Source organism: Notolabrus celidotus, chromosome 13, assembly GCF_009762535.1.
Source record: "Notolabrus celidotus isolate fNotCel1 chromosome 13, fNotCel1.pri, whole genome shotgun sequence".
Classification (NCBI taxonomy): Eukaryota; Metazoa; Chordata; class Actinopteri; order Labriformes; family Labridae; genus Notolabrus; species Notolabrus celidotus.
In genome coordinates this window covers 9,786,582-9,804,065 of record NC_048284.1, presented here as the reverse complement: position 1 = coordinate 9,804,065, position 17,484 = coordinate 9,786,582, and the positions used below count along the sequence as shown (strand labels likewise).

General features: G+C 41.3%; 1 protein-coding gene across 1 annotated transcript in view; it reads left to right on the top strand.

The window, feature by feature from the left end:
* rngtt (RNA guanylyltransferase and 5'-phosphatase) overlaps positions 1 to 17,484 on the top strand; it is a 123,802-nt gene that overhangs the window by 29,464 nt on the left and 76,854 nt on the right. Inside the window, exons 9-10 of the mRNA XM_034699747.1 lie at positions 4,970 to 5,105; positions 8,894 to 8,965. Of these exons, the coding sequence (XP_034555638.1) occupies positions 4,970 to 5,105; positions 8,894 to 8,965 (208 nt within the window). The remainder of the gene's footprint in view (positions 1 to 4,969; positions 5,106 to 8,893; positions 8,966 to 17,484) is intronic.

Sequence of the window (17,484 nt, the reverse complement as noted above, 5' to 3'; positions counted from 1 at the left end):
GTAAATACAAAGTTTAGAAGTGACACGTAACTAGAAATAACCATTCATTGCTGCTTAGAATGTATCATTTGAGGCTGGTTTATGCTGCAGCTTAGAAGATGTCGACATGTTCGTGACTATGTGTTGCATGTAGTTCAGATTATAATAATAATATATTTTATGTATTATTTATTATATACAGAGGGTACTAGAATTGCTGTGTTGTGTGCTTGTAGTCACTATATCCAAACACCTTTACTTAAAAATAAGGATTGTGTTTGAGAAACATTTTTACTGTAAGTGACATGAATGCATCCCAGTAATTCACAGTGTTTACAAAGCAGTTGGATGAAGCCAGTAAATTCTCATTGTTGTAACAGTTGAGGGAATTTCTGGAGGATGACAGAGAGGAAACAAAGGAGTCTGTGATTTTGGGCGTGGTCCATCTTTTTTAGCTCGACTGTCAGAACTAACAGCAGGAAGGATCAAGGATTTTGCTGGATTTATTTGTCGCTCATTTTGAATTTCCTATAGTGATTGCCAACTTGGTGATTAACCGGCTCTGTTGATCAAACAACAAGCATTTGGTGTGAAAGCTTTGCTTTCTCATGTGCTTTTCTGGATAGTCTTCAGGACTATTATGTTTTGTCACCAAGCCTGTTGATTTTTCCATTTCTTTTTGGCAAATAAATAGATGGTAGTGACATTTGCCACACAAACACTTCCTTTTATCTCCGTTTGTTTAATTGGAAATGTTTCTGCCTTTTTGAAGTATGATCTAAAAAGTAGGAACACATCAACAGTCTGACCTCATACAAATAACTCATTTTGCATACTTTAATTAAGCCCCAGTCAGATTCGAACATTACACCATATGCTTAAATTGAGCTCATTTTTTCTAAATGAAGCAGCCCATGCAGAGAAGGCTGATTGCTTTAATCTGCAATTTGGCTTCAAATGATTTAGATTACGACTGTCCAGATGGAGTGTTTATGTTTAAACAGATCAGCTCATGCGCAATGAGAAATTTAACAGATACAGCTTCAAACTCCCAGAGATGATTAGGCCTCAAATTTCTCTCCACCTCCATACTCAACAGACTTTGGAAAGTGGAAATAGAGCTACAAGACATGTAAAAGTCTAAAAGGTGAAATGTAGGGGTCTCAATGTCTGTTCTTTATGCTCCAGCAGCCTGTTAATCCTGTGAGCTGAACTCAGAGGGAGAGTGGAGTCAAATTAATACAAGCCAAATACTCATATCATGACCCATGCTGGTAAGTTAGACAGCTATTTTAACAGTGTAACAGTCACCGCTCTGAAATGTATAAGTCTCCCACTGGAGCTTGTTCTGTCTTTGGAGTTTCTCTTTGGGTCCCACAAAATTTTACTTTTACCCAGATGAATACAAGGCAATTAAAAAGTCTTAAGTAGGAACATTTACAGTGAAGCCCCTCTAGTGCCATCCAGAAGATAGACCCAGGACTGCAACTAATGATTATTAAGCAATATCACACAAGAGGGAGTGCTCTTATGCCGTATATCAACAGGGACTTGATTGCATCATATGCATGAGGTGGAATAACGATCATTTTCTTTGCCGTCTGTTAAACCTGAGAAAACTTTGCTTATCCCAATTACCAACAACCCAGAACCCAAGTTATTGTTTCAAGCAGCTTCATTTGTCCATCCAATAGTCCAAAACCCAAAGACTCATGAATGAGAAAGACAAGCAGCAACTGCTTAAATAAAAGGAAGTGAAACAAACACACACGCCACATTTTACTTGAAGTGTAACAATATAACACACGGATAGTTGCCATTTCAAATAGACTTATAGAATAATGTTAACAACAATATTTACCTTAAAACTGTTGACCAGCGGCAGCCATGTTGGAAATGCGGAACTCAAGCAGTCAAAGTGTGATGTAAAGAGGCGGAGTTTGAGCCTCCTAGCCAACAGCTATGTTTTCCCATCCAGGAGTCAAGTCAGTCATGTCCTTATTTGGGCAAAAACTCGTAATCTTAATATCCTCTGAACCGTCGCATTAGTAAAAAAATTCACCCCCTGTACAGTGTGTGCCGATAGAGAAATGAGCTACGATGAGCCAAGCCGTTTTTTGAACCAGGCTGTAAACATGTTTATTAATGCTGCAAAGATTGTCTTTTTCCCATTCATGTCTATGTGGTTTCCGGTGTTTCTGCAGCCAGTCTCAAGTGGATTTTTGATGAATTGCAGTTTATAACACTTCCGCATGGGCTTCATACTTTAAGACTGGAGGTTGCCACTTGGAAGTTACATTTTGGAGGAGGTGCACATCAGCTACGTGCGTAGGCCTCTGCATAGGTACGGAAGCTACGCAGACTTCCGGCGTTGGCTACGTCGTCGATTTGATGCAGAAGTATAAATCAGGCGGCATGCCAGTTTAATCCATAGACTGTATAAAATATGGACGTAGTATCCGTGACGTCACCCATCTGTTTCTGAAGCTGTTTTGAGGCCAATCGTCGGCGGCAGCCATATTGCTGCTGTCAAGCAGTTGTGCCATAAGGAGGCAGAGTTTGAGCCTCCTAGCCAACAGCTAGTGTTCCTGCCTGTCAATCAAGTCAGCTGTGCCTCTTTTGGAAGACTCGTAATCTCAATATCTTTGAAATTGCCTCATTAGAAAAAAATTCACCCCCCGTACAGTGTGTGCCGATCGAGAAATGAACTATCCAGACTACACTCGTCTTTTGTACCAGGCTGTAAACATGTTTATTTCTGCTGTAAAGATCGTCAATTTTGAATTGGTGTGTATCTGGTTTCCGGTACTTCCAGAGCCAGCCTGAAGCGGATCCTCCATGAACTGCAGTTTTTAGGACTTATGCATTGGACTCATATTTTTAGACCGAAGGTTGCTGCTTGGTTTAAGCAGACAAAGCCTTCATATAACTTTAACAACATTTCCTAGATGAATACTGTCACACCGCGTAGTGCAGCGAGATGCCATCTGTCATCTGCACTTGTTTACTTCTGTGTTGAGTAGAGCCTTACAGCATTATGGCTAGCATTAAGCTACTAACAGGAGCCGGTCCACAGTAATAAAAATATCAATAATTAGTTTAACTGACTTGTAATTCTGGTGCAGAGTAGAAAGGGTGACAACGTGCTCATCCCTAGTTGCTATGGTGTCCATTCAGTGCTTCATCCATTGTTATTCCTCCTGAGGTTTGTGAGGACTGTGAAATGGACTTAAGGTTGTGTTTTTTTGTTAAATCTTTTTCTCACCTGCAGCGGCTGGCCAAGGATTAGTGAAGCTTTTTGCCCATATAAACAAACTACCTTACCCTTGGTGATGTATGTTGTTGGAAGATAGAGTAATCTCCTGCAAGTGAAAGCTTTTTTGCGTCGTTGCAGGGCAATGAGGGAGTCTGGGAAGAGAAAAGTAAAGAACGAAAAGCAGTTTACTGTCGGAAACATTTTATTCACATGGTCTTTGAAAGTTTGATGAGTGTTTGTTGTTGACTTTTATTAAGTCCTTATTAGATACAGAAGTGCAACTGATGTATTTATCAGAGGTGGAAGTCAGTTGTTGTGATGTGTTTATTTCCACGCTAAGTAGTCGCAGTGTTTAACAGGGCTTTTTGTTTCATCTCAGGTGCTACACAAGATAAAAGGAAAAGTGGTTGCTTTGATAATGTGCAGCAATTAGCAATTTTCTGTTAGGTGATCTTTCTTTCCACAGGCATGATAAAAGCTCCCACGCCTTCGCCTTGTTCTTTTATTGGAATTGAACACAACCAGTTTGCACATTAGGGGGTATAAACAGTCATATTTTGTAGAGCTGAGTGGAATGCAAATCTCCACTGTTGTTTCTCTTTGCTCCAAGCAATTCAGCTTCAAAGTGTTATTGCCATATAAACTAATTAAATAAAACTTAAAGGCAGTATTGTTTGTCTGGAGGAATGTAAATTAAGCAGAGTAATGCTTAACATATTAATAAAGTACCAGAAGGGTCTAAATAGTTCCAAAGAACACAACCCCCAAGTGCTGTGACTGAAAGGGAAAAATTCTTCATGTTGAACCAATTTTGCACAATGCTTTTAATTTGATATTATGCTTTTAAAATGGTTATAAAATGTCCTACACTTCCTCATTACATCCATTGGCTTGTTTAGTACCATTTTGAAACCATGAGTCTGTTCTTTTAGTCATCTTATGTTCTTAAAACCAAAATTGACCACAGCTTTAATTATGCATATAATTAAGTCTTATAGTTTTAAAACACCAAGTCATGTAAAGATCCATTAAGTATGATGAAATGAGCTTTGGAAATAAAGCATCGATTTTTACTAAGCATGTCTGATTTTGCTTTAAAGTTTGGTATTTTAACATGTGGGTCAACAGGGATGGACTCTCTTGGGGCCAGCCTCAAGTGGCCAGTTGAGGTACTGCAATTTTTGGAACCTTCATACATTGGCTACATTTCTCAGCCCCTGAGGTTGCTGCTTTGGCAGTAGCTCCTCTAGCGTTGCAGAAAAACAAAGTATAACTTTTTCAACATTTCTTTTCACTTTGAGTGTTGCCTAATTAGTCCTAAATGTTTAATGTGTTTGAGAAATACTTTGATCTGAAGCCAAATTTTACAGGGAGTCAGGGATCCCCAAAGTCTAAATTAATTTCCTAGTTTCTGTTTCACAAAGTATTCCTTAAAATCCTTTGATGTCCTTTGATTGCAGGACAGGATCCAGTATTAAAAATATCCTCTGTTTGGTTTAGCCTACCGTTTTAGCATGCTAACGGAACAACATATTTTTGCCACATTGTCAACAGGCAGAGATGAAATGTGATGGATTGGTTTCGAACAATCAGAGTCAATTTTTTAACACAGTTGGGTAAGAATGCTAACGGATTAGCTCACCAGCTTGTTGATTCTCTCAGCTAGCCAGCACAAAGATGACTCTCTATCTTGTCATGACAACTTCTTGATTGGCCGTCTTCTTCCTTCTGCAGGTACATGATGTTAATCAACGGTAAAAATGAAGTCTTCATGATCGACAGAGACAACACAGTCTTCCACATAGCAAACCTTGAGTTTCCTTTCCGGAAGGATCCACGAGCCCACTTAGCAAATACGCTACTGGATGGGGTGAGTCATTGTTCCTCCTTCTACTTGTCATTATTTTGGACTGTTATGTAATATGCCATACCAGGTTGTTTCCCGAAATACCCAGAAGGGGACCTGTTTCTCCCTTGACTGTAATTGCTTGTCTCTTCCAACTCAAACCATGTAGGCTCCCTATCCTGTCTCTGCTTCTCAGTCTTGCAGATAATTGACATTCATTGCCAAACCTTAGGTGGAAAAAAAAACTACCAGCAAGTCTTAGTCTGAGGATAGAGCCTGTCAAAGGTGGCTGACAAGAAAATCATCACCCTAGTCCTGGAGGAACAGCCAATGAAATGTTTTACAGTTCCCCTAATACTGTGACTGCTTCACTTTTCTGCATGTTTCAGGTTGTAACGCTCACTAGTCTTCTCCCTGGGGTGACGGTGGGGGATGCTGACTTCTCCTTGTCATGTAATACCCGGCCCAGACTTTTATTGGCATGTTTTTGCAGTTCAGGTCACACAGGTTCCAGCTTATCCCAGTAGCAGGTGCACATGTCTGAGTCATTATCACACTGCCTGACCGAAAACACAAGCAAGGAAATTACTGAATGGTCAGCTGAGAGTTGATTGTAAGTGTCTGGCACTCTCTGCGTTTGGTGTTCCATTACTGCAGACAAAAGATAAGTTGCCGGTGATTGTTGTTTCGCTCCTGGTCTTGTTTTTGAGTGAGGATGCATTGTGGGAAATAGTCTTCCTCTCGGCTTAGCAGTTGCTGAGTGATTCGATGAATTTATTCTCCTCACCCAGACAGGACTTCTAATTGCAGCGTATTTAGTGTTCCTTTGAAGGAGCGGTGCGGATGTGTGTTTAGATTGCTACCCGGTTTGTTTTGACGTGGGTTTGCTCATCTGTTGATGCTTCTGGCTCTCAGTTCAGAGAGGCTGTTTATGGCGAGGAGCCTTCTCTGTAAGCCCAGCTGCGTTGTCTGATATGTTTCATCTTTAGCCCAAAGGCTCGTCTTTACATGGTGTTTTCTAGTACAGTTTTTAATGAGCTTTACATCCACTCAGGCTCCAATATTGGATGAATGCAGAATGTAGATTGAATTCCTGGCGGGTTCCTTTGGTCACATAACTGTATTCATTCCCTGCTCTCTGTCTGTGCAATGGTACAATGCACCAGATGCATAATGATGGCAGCCTCCTGGAATGACATCATTTCTTTTCTCCAGCACTCCTGAAGAGCAGTGCATGACTCCGATTCTCTCCCCTGTGCTCTTTGCCAGTCTGGCGCTGGCACGTGAATGTTGATTTTTAAGTTCCCTTTTCCAGCCAGCTTAGAAATAACATCATGTGGGGCACTGGGGATCTGAATTTCAACTTATTTCTTAGTGAGGAATTACCACAAAATAGCACTCATCACTGCTACTGAAGCCAGCTGTAGAACAACAAATGTAAACAAATATGGAAATGCTATGATTAGGGATGTTCCAAGGCAACTATTTTCCCTGTCGTTTGGACAGAAAGTTTAATTCAGAATCAGTTTATTGTCACTTTGAATTACATGCATTTGCATACATGGAGGTGAAATACTGTGAGCCACAGATCAAACATAGACATCAAATAAAACATTACAAGACAATACAATAGACAGCTACCTACAGCTAAAGAGGTGCAGGTGTTGAGGTAAAAAATGCAGTGCTGTAAAAATGTATAAAAAGTGTATTTATGTATAAAAGAGTGCAATTAAAAATGAGATGCCAAACAGTAAAGATTTGTTACATTATAAAGAGACTGTTCATAGAGTTCTTTTTCTAGTCTTCTGATCACCCAGCACTTTTACATAACATGTCACATTCACCAATTCACACCACAATCATACACTGATGGCAGAGCTATTCTGTAAAGCATCCATCAGTATTAACTATTCCCGGTTACACACTGCTGGAACAGCCAGCGACAGTGATTTTTGGGGTCCAGTGTCTTGTCCAAGGACACTACACCATGTGGGCTGAGAGACCTGGGATTCAACCCTTCAAGCTTTAAGTCAAGGAACGACTGGCTCTACCACTGAGCCACAGCCCCTATGTCTTTAGCATTTGGCGTAACTGATTTAACATGGCTAAATACGGGAATAAAGAGTCTGTGGGTAAAAATAAATGGTTTGCTGAGTGTGGCTAACATTAGCAGACCTAGCATCACCAGCCTTCTGTCCTCCTTTCAGTTTAATGTCCACATGCCTGTGCTGGCAGCACATTGCATTCAAATTGGGTGATTATATTTCAGTTAAACTAGACACAGCTTATATACAACATTATCTCCAATTTCCACACCCCCAATTCCCAAAAAGTTGGGACACTGTTTAAAAACAATCTTTGATACTTACAAATCATTTGAAAGCTATATTTATCTGAAATTACGGCAAAGACAACATATCAAATGTTGAAACATAAAAGTTTTATTGTTGATTGAATAATAGATACTCATTTTAAATTTGAATGTGTATCAATAAAGTTTGGGACAGGGGGTCGTAGATCAAATTACTGACAAGCTGTGCCATGCTATGAGATGCTATCTCATCTGTTGCTTCTAGTAGCCATTAACCAGAGCTACAGCCCTGGCTAGTGGAAGGTGGCTGCACTACAGCCTAGAAACAACATATGACCGACATTTCAGGCTTACAAAACAAATTTACAAGTTAGTGAGAGTGATGATGTTTAGTCGTCTAAATGCTAACATCCCTATAGTATAATCACTTAATAGATGTAGTCCACATGATAAATGAAGTATGGTGATATAGTTAAAATTGAAAGACTCCATAGAGAAACATTGCTGAACAGCTTCCAGACATTCAGCACAGATGGAGCAGCAGAGGCTGAACAGTAAAGTCCACAAAGGAGCAGCAGAGAGAAAATCATGTTTGAGGCTTTAACTGGAGGGAAATAAATGTTACAGTTATCATTTGTGCTCGGAAAATACATTTCAATATTTACAGTGACCACAAATGAAGGGATGAGCAGCTCCAGGAGTCACCGGAATTACATTAATACCCATTATTTAATTACTCTTTTAGGCTTCTGTCATTCCACTCTGACATTAACATGTTTCACATTTGGTCTTAATTGATGCATAATTATCTCCAAACACTTGTCTTTGGGTATTAACTGATTCTTTAAGTGGCTCTCTACCTGTTTTACAGCAGAAGAGCACAGTTAGTCACTTAAATATTTCATGAGGAGAAAGGGAACGTAAATAGTTTCCTGCGTCACTCTTCCATTCCTCCTCCATGAAGCCTCAGTGATAGGACCCTACATTTGTTACATTGGTTTGGCAGCGGTGACGTTTGCTTGCTCATCACTCCTGTCACTGCGTCCCTCAGTTGTGTAAGAGTTCTTTGATAACTAATCAGGTGTCTTTTAGGTATTCTGCTCCACCTTTGCACCTTACTCCCAACTCGAAGATCTTGCATAATAGATGTGCAGCGCTATTTCTGCTTCCTGTCCCTTTTTTCCCCAGACACCAGCAAACATGCACAGCTCACCCACCTCCCCAATTCCTTCCTTCCCTTCCTCTCTTTGCTGCAGTCATACATCGGCTCCCTGATCTCACATCCCTTAGGGAATACTCCCCCTCTTGTGTCCTGCGGTTAGCTTCCATGCAGCTTCAGTATTCACAGAGAGAACATTTTATACATGCTATGACGTCAAGAGCACCAAGTATATATGTATACTCTGTTCATCTTCTTCTCTCAGTCCTCTATATTTATCTCTGTGAACGTATTCTCTCTGCACTTTGTGTCTAACCCTGACTTTGGTCTTTATCTCTGCAGGAGATGATCATCGACAAAGTGAACGGTCAACCCGTCCCTCGCTATTTGATATATGACATCATCAAATTCAACGTGAGTAGCCCAGCTGTTTAAGAATGTGTTGTCTTTCCTCTGACCTATCACTCCTGACAATCTGCCAGACCCAGACAGAGCAAACATGCATCACGTCTGAAGCATTTCATTAACACTGAAGCAGCTCCTTCAGCCCTTTAGTTTTCACACAACATGAATCAGAGCAAGGAGTGTGTGCTGCATTTCAGGAAGAAGCTACTGTTGTGGAATCTTTCTGACCTCGAAAGCTAAAAAATCCAATCCAGCATGGGATGCTTGAAGGCTTGTCTGTAGCAGGCAGCAGAGCGCTGTTCATCCAGGCTCTGCAGTATTTGCTCAGAGATGACAGGGCTTGTCTGTCTGCATCCTTGACCCCACACACTGTCAAACAGCAGGCTATACTAAAGTCTGACCTTAAACACAACACCACAGCCGAACTGTTTCTGACCCGTTCTCAAAAGTTTTTTTCTTTTTCACCTTGAAGGTTTCTGTATTCTTTTTTGTTTTGAGCTACACAGACCGTTTTTATGTGTGAAAACTTACAGGCTGTGTAAAGTGGAGCAACACAGGACTTTTTGTTGGTGATTTCAATGTTTACGATCAAGTAAAACAAGGAGAGTTTCTATGATGTGTTTATTGAGCAAAAATAACTGTCAAACTTTACCTCACCATAAAATACGTTAGAACTATTGTGTGTATTTAGAATATGTAGCGTCACTTGAATTCTGAAGTGAGGAGGATCTACACACATTCCACGAGATTCACTCACATCGAATCATGCTCAGGTACATCCAAACTTAATGCATTGATCGAGGTTAGATGTACTACCCCTGCTGCTTTAAAGGTTTGTAAAAATATCTGATGTCTCTGATAAACATCTTTTACTGCATCATGAACAACAACCTTTCATTTGCAGCTCACTAGCTGTGAAAACTGAAACTGCTTTGGAAGAAGTAAAACTTTTACAACTTCATAAAACAAACAGCTGATGAAGACGGTCACCACAGACACACTCGGGGTGAAAGAACGGAGGCTGGGCCAGCTGCTGTGTGCGGAGAGCAGCTGTGCCGGGGTGTGTTTGGGATGGGGAGAAGTGGAGGGGAGCAACATAATCAGACAACTAAAATGAGGAAGTACGAACCAGACAATAGCACGAGGCAGCAAGTCTACCTGTAAAGCAGTGATTCTCACCATGGTGATATATTTAGGAGTTTAATATTAATGAAAACTTTCAAACATTTATGATTTTTGTGTTGGCTTAAAGTGAACCTAACACTCCTTCTTGTAAATTGATCCTTTCTGTGTGTGCAAAAGCAGTCTCCTCCTGTAATCTTATTCTGAATTGGTCTTTTTTTTTTGAGAACAGCCCGAGGATAACGTTCAGAGGAAGTTAAATGCTAACACTCTCCCATCTATAAATTAATTCATCCTTTCAACTCCGGTCTGCGTGCCTCTAATAGCAAACGGAGATAAATGAGCCGAGAGTTTACCCTCAGCCAGCTTCTGCCGTCCTCCTCATAAAATTTTGATGAATACCTCAGGATGAACGAAGAAGGCGGGGCTACCTCAGCCGTTAAATGTACTTCTGTCGCCTCCTTCTCTGCATCGATCACAGGAATCACCGCCAGCGGAGCGGTTCGATAGAGGCTCCAGCGGTGAAGGGGACGTCTTTGTAAGGCGGTGCGGAGGTTAGCAGCTCCACATGACTCCCACCCTAAGCCATCAGTAAAGAGCTGCTGTATTGATCTCCTCTGGCCATTATTACCCTCCTCCATTATCTGCGGTGGACAGCACCTTAGCACCGAGGCTCCATCCTGAGACTGAGGATGGAAATGCAGCAGGGGGGGTGGAGAACACGCCTCCTGCTGGGCTCATGGCCCAACGTGACACCCCACTTGTTTGTAAAGTCAGGTGAAGCACAGCACCGGGGGTCTTTCAATTTGAGGTGTGATGAGCAGCGTGTGTCCACTCGATGTAGCAATAAAAGAAGGGTCTGAGTTTAGTGAGCTCTGTGGATTTTTGTTGTGGAGATAAATGAAAACAAATATCTTCATATTAGGAAAGGTGATATGCCGTGCCATCTATTGGAGCGTAATCATGTTAAATGTGCTGATAAAATCTTCATGCACGTGACTGATCGACCCTGTCTGCCACTGTGAGGGAGGAAATTTCTTCTCCTGCTTTTGCTGCAAAGCCTTTTTGTCTTCCTTGTAAGGTGTTGCTGTTTGTCAGTGTCTGTCGGCTCCCCCACTGTGGGGGAACAAACAAAATGCTCTGAAGGCATGACAGTATTTGCATACATGTCTTTAATTTTCATGTTCAGCACTGTGGAGGTTTGCACGTCGGTGTTGCAACACTTTGATTGATCTGGTTATCTTTCCTCCTGCCTAAAGTAGTCCCTCTTCAGGTGCAGCATTAGACAACATAATCGTCTCAATCAGACAAACAGCTCAACAGAAAAGAGTGCTTTTCACATCTGCTGCAGAAACCTTTCTCTGTCAAGGTGCAGACTGCTTTACTGACATCAGCCCCATTTATTTCCAGCCTGAGGATTTTGTCTGCAGTGACAGCCTGTAGCTCTGTAGGGTTTTCTGACCTAGGAGTGGTCCCAGGGCGGCATGATTCCTCCCCAACTAACTCGGCATCACTGTGTTGATGCGGCTAAGTTCTCCTGTGGTCACATTTCACCTGCAGGCTGCTGTCACACAGAGTATCTTTGAACCTAGGATAAAATTTAAATCAAAATAACTTCAGATAAGACATATACTTCCCTTCCTTGAGGGGACATTTTTCTATTGCAAAAGCACAACACACAGCTATGTTCACTCTGTACAATACAAAACTAAAGCCACGTTTCTACCATGTACTTTGGACTTTTATGGTACAATGAAATTGGGGTTTTGTTTACCGTGTTCACAAAAGAGGCCACATGAACGCCCCCCTGTTATCACATTCACAACATCGTAAGTCGAATCTTTCTGAAAGCTTGGAGTTCGTGAGTTGTGGCTTTGTCTGATGACATTATCAGAAATGGTGGAGACCCTAGAATCCAGTTTCACGTAAATACATTGCATTAATATGTAATTGGCAGAGTCTGTAGTTAGAGGAGCTGAGTTAGCTAAAGTAAGTAAGAGTGCAGCTTGTACAGTGTAGTTTGATTAGTGTTAGCCACATGACCAGAAGGAGCTATGGCAAGTGTTTATCTAGATCATTAATGTTGTTGTTTTTCATTAGTTCATTCTCACTGTGTTTCGCCACAAATAGAATAATGATGATTTTAGCATTTTCACATAGAAAGCAAGGCGGACAATGATTGATCCTTTGGCATCTATTTGCTAAAACCTAGAAATGGTGTTCCCGTTCAGTCACCACTAGAACGACACGCCTTTCAAGCACAAGACTTCAATCACCACACAAGGTTGATTTCCATTTGATGGCAGCATTTAGCCCTGGAGCTACTTTGCAAAGCCAAAACCCATTACTGATAAGGACCTGCTCCTGATGGCTGATACTGATAATATTACTGATCGAAATCTATATATATTTCACATTTTTGTGTTTATAAAAAGTGAATGCAAACCTGATGGTAAGAAAGGCCACAGTGTAGTAAGCAAATGTGGATACATTGATAATATTATATACTTTTAAATCAAACAAGGGGCGGGAATTGAGAACCAGTTCCAACTAGTATAAGCTATTGACATCATTGACCTTTTTGCTGAATGGTTTCCTTATCAGTGCCTTTCACTCTGTTCTGTGTGGCTTCCAAAACAATGACTTCAGGCATCACCAGTTGCAGTCAAGCGGTACATCCGGTCTCAAACTATGAAGCCCATGCGGAAGTGTTATAAACTGCAATTCATCAAGAATCCGCTTGAGGCTGGCTGCAGAAACACCGGAAACCACATACACACCAATTCAAAAAAGACGATCTTGCAGCATTAATAAACATGTTTACAGCCTGGTTCAAAAAACGGCTTCAGTCTGAAGAGCTAATCTCTCTATCGGCACACACTGTACGGGGGTGAATTTTTTTCTAACGCGATGGTTCAGAAGATATTAAGATTCTGAGTTTTTGCACAAATAAGGACATGACTGACTTGACTCACGGACGGGAATATACAGCGGTTGGCTAGGAGGCTCAAACTCCTCCTCTTTACGTCACACTCTGCCTGGTTGAGTTCCGCATTTCCAATATGGCTGCCACCGTCGATTGGCTTCAAAACAGCGCTCAGGAACAGATGGGTGACGTCACGGATACTACGTTCATTATTTATACAGTCTATGATTGCAGTCAGCGCCAACGACTCCCAAGGAGTTGAGGAAATAATCATTCAAAGTCCAAAGTGTGGCTTAACGTGACTCAAAATGATGCTAACAGCGCGGCCTGCAATGTCTGTGGCTGTGTGGTTTCAAGCAAGGTTGGGAACACCAGCAGCATGCTGAAACAGTCATTTACGCAGCACTGCAGTAAAGACTTTCGACCAATCAGCAATGTTTAGCGATGCAAGTCCCACCCTTAAAGTCCATGTCCTTTTAAAAGGTACCAGCACCTGACCAAGGACTTTTTGGGGAATAAGATTAAGTCCCCGACCTTTATTCAGACGATGGATCCTGCTGTCGTATATGCCTTAGTTTCTCCTAAAGTTTGTGGAAAAAAAGCTTAAAAGTCAGAAGGTACAAAATGATTGCTCCTGTAGTCCACTAGGAGGTCCATATAGGTGGTACTGACTCATATAGGGAGAGGTAGGACTGATGGATAAAGATTTGTTATGGTGTTTAGGTCTTATTGGTCTCTAACTAGCAATAGCAATTAGCTGCTATCAAAGAGTTTACGGTTAACCTCAGCCGCTTTAATTTGCTCATTAATCACAATGCTTCCACTCTCTCTGCTGGGGCATTAATCTGCATGTTGCCTGTGCTGATAGCATCACCCTGCACCTGCATTCCCATGTTCAGGATATGGTTGAACATGTGGGCATAGATTGAGGAAATAAGGAGGTTAATATGAGGATAATTGTACCAAAACAAAGCCTGAAAATTCCACACAGGACTTCTCTTTTCATTACCACTGCCTTTATCTATCCTAAACCTTTGCACTGATTTAGCACAGTTCATCTAAAACTTGTGATTCCATTTCCATGCTGTTTTATTGGATACATTTATGAAGTTAATGAAATATTCTCTGGTGTTTTTGTGGAGATAAAGTTATGAATCTAAATTTCTGTAGACATCTGTAGAGTCTGTAAAAAAGGATCTTGCTCTTATTCCTCCAATCAATCATACAACATCTTAAAATCTGCCGAAACAAAGCCGCCAGACAGAGCTTTGCTTTATGCAGGATGTCTTTTTATGCAGTTTTTGAACTCTGTTTTTTAATGCAGCTTGCCAACTTCATCAAAGTGACTCATAAAAAAGCAGGAACAGTAGGCTTCAGGGGCCTTTACACTTTAACTACAGAGACTACCATCATAAGTTCTGGCCTTAGACCCTGTCAGTCTGCACTCATAAAGTCTCGTCTCAAGGCTGGAGACCAGTGAATGAAATCCCTAGCACATAACGTTAGAGATACGGTGAAGTATGGGATGGAAAAACATGGAGGCTCCTCTGTGACTAGGGTAAGGTTTGGGACTGCCTTCAGTGGTTTGGATTTTGATCTAAAGCTGAAGTAATTCACGCACAAACATGCACCCTGGAGCAAAGTTTGGCGAGAATTCTCCTTTGATCATCCTTCAAAATACAGCTTGTGGAGAAAATACAGTGTGTAGTTTAAAACAGAATTAATCTATGATAATCTGAAAGCCTTCTTATCCTGAGGAAAATATGCACATTAAGCCTCTCTTCCCATTGCTGCCTCTGACACTGGAGTCTGTATAGAACTTGCCAAATTACCCCTGACAGTCACAGGTTTGGGAGAATGTTAAAAGCTGTGTCAGGGTCTTTTTTTTAATGAAGATGCTTCAGTTTTTATTCTTGAGTTCAGCCTTCATCCTTGCGAGCCTCATGCTGAAGAAGGATTTATCTCTGATTCTGCAGCTCTCTGGTGTTTAACATTTCATGTGAGTTTATATATAGATTCTTTATGCACGCGGGTCTATCTAGCCAGAGAGAGGGTGATGTGGTACACTGAATTGCACTTGGTAGGACGACAAGCTGTGACTCTGACCACTCATGATGAAGGACACACTGGAGTCATCCTTCTCTATTTGATGTGTAATTTGGATATATTTTAAGAACCATGGCGAACTGATTAAACTTACAACATTATGTTTACAAGACCGACTACCTTCATATATTCTTCATATATTCTTCTGTTATTGCAGGAGAGGACTTTTCCCTTTCAGAGATGGGTGGGGCCCAGTAGCTCCTTAGGCAGCTCTGCATTTCTGCCCGGCAACTGTCATGATGTCCTGATTCTCAAGACCAGCCTGAGATGGAAACTTATACTTTTGCCGTGGTCGTGATCAAAAGTGTAGGATTCTTCTACAATTAATTTGATGTGACGTGTGTGATCAGTTTAATCACCATTGTGGTTGGGTTTTGGACCAATCAGAATCGAGTATTTAACACAGCTGGGTAACAATTTGTCTAAATTCTCAACAATGAGGGATTAACGAGATCCTTATCTTCTGTCTAACTCCGTTGATCAGAGTCTGATGACGCAGCTGACAGATGGTGCAGAATGGGTGAGACGTCATACCAGCTGTTGCTCCAGTAGTGAGGTTTTGCAGTCACCCTTAAAGGAGAAACAAGTCCCCAGCGTATTGCCTAAATGAGAATCCTCTAACTTCGACCTTATTTGTGGTTGCCAAGCTGTTCTTATTGAGTGTTAGGCTGCATAGGCTGCTCAAAAACACTAAAGTAAAGTCTCTTGAATATTGAGTCCCATCCATCCATCCATCCATCCATCCATCCATCCATCCATCCATCCATCCATCCATCCATCCATCCATCCATCCATCCATCCATCCATCCATCCTTTTTTTTCTGCTTATCCACGGTCGGGTCTTGGTGGCAACAGACCAAGCAAGTCGACCCAGACATCCCTCTCCCACTTTCCAACACTCCTCCGTTGGGCGCTCCCAGGCCAGATGGGAGATATAATCCCTCCAGCAAGCTCAGGGTCTACCCCTGGGCTTCTTGCCAGTTGGACGTGCCTGGAAAGCCTATGAAGGGAGGAATCCAGGAGAGGCAAGCTTATCAAATGCCCAAACCACCTAATCTGACTCCTTTTGATGCAAAGGAGTAGCAGCTCCCTCTGGATGTCCAAGCTCCTGATCCTCTCTCTAAGGCTGAGCCCAGCCACCTTTCAGAGGAAACTCTTTTCAGTTGCTTGTATCTGCGAATTCATTCTTCCGGTCACTATCCAGAGTTCATGACCACAGGTGAGGACTGGAATATAAATCCACTGGTAAATCAAAAGCTTTGCCTTCAGGCTCAGCTCCCTCTTCACCACGGTGGTCTGGTACAGTGCCCACATTACTACTTCCACCATGTCCACATCCTTTTCAACCTTTACCCACTTCAGACCAGCAGCTCATCAACTTGATTGTTTTATTTACCTAATAAGGGCTGGTTCAAACTATTTTCTTCATTTTTCTAAATCCTCAGTTTTTTTCTCTAGGTGTAAAACTATTGGGTCTAGAAAGATGTCAGAAAGTAGTGTCTGTTGCCTCATGTACACATCTCTAAGTCAAACAAACAGTCCAAACCCAAAGATGTTCAATTTTCAATCATAGGGACTAGATTCTACAAGACACAAAAAAGCAAAAGCTTTTATTGCGCATACTGATGTGCAGGGAACACAATATAAGAAAAGTGTGAGGCATTTATAGAATTAGTTATAGAAATTTAAGAATAACTTTTAAACATTATTGTTTTATTTAAACCTTCATTCATGCAGGTTATCTCATTGAGACACTGTGTCTCATTTTTAAGAGAGACTTGTGAAATTCAACATTTTGCAATGCCTTACTTTCAGAAGAACAGTCCTCATCTTTCGCACCATCCTAGGAACAACAACTGCTTTGTTTCTTCACACATTGTAGTATCACTTCTCAGAGTGGGCACAGTCATCTTGTACGTGCTTGTATATATATTCAGTACTTGTTTAGAGATACATTTTTTGTCTTTCATAAGACTTGGCGTTGATATTGCTTACATAAGACTGCCAACACGTAAGAGTTTCTCTGATCTTCTTCAGTTTCGCTGAGTGCCTGTGTGACTTACGAGACAGTATAGCTGAGTAATTGCATCCATTCTTAACTAATTGCTGGTCTTTCACCTCCTCATCCTCTTCGAAAGAAATCTGTTCCTCCCCACATGGCCTGATAATTCCATAGAAAGCTCTTGAGAGGACAATGGCCTTTGCCAAGCCGTAACAGAGGAGAATACAAATGTGGCCCAGACAAATATCTCCGTGCACAGAGGCTCTCAATACAGATTAGGAAGTATTGATCGAATACCCACGTATATAAATAGTGAGGGTGTAAATGCTTTACTTCATATTTTTATGTAGTGAAACATGTTATGACATCGTA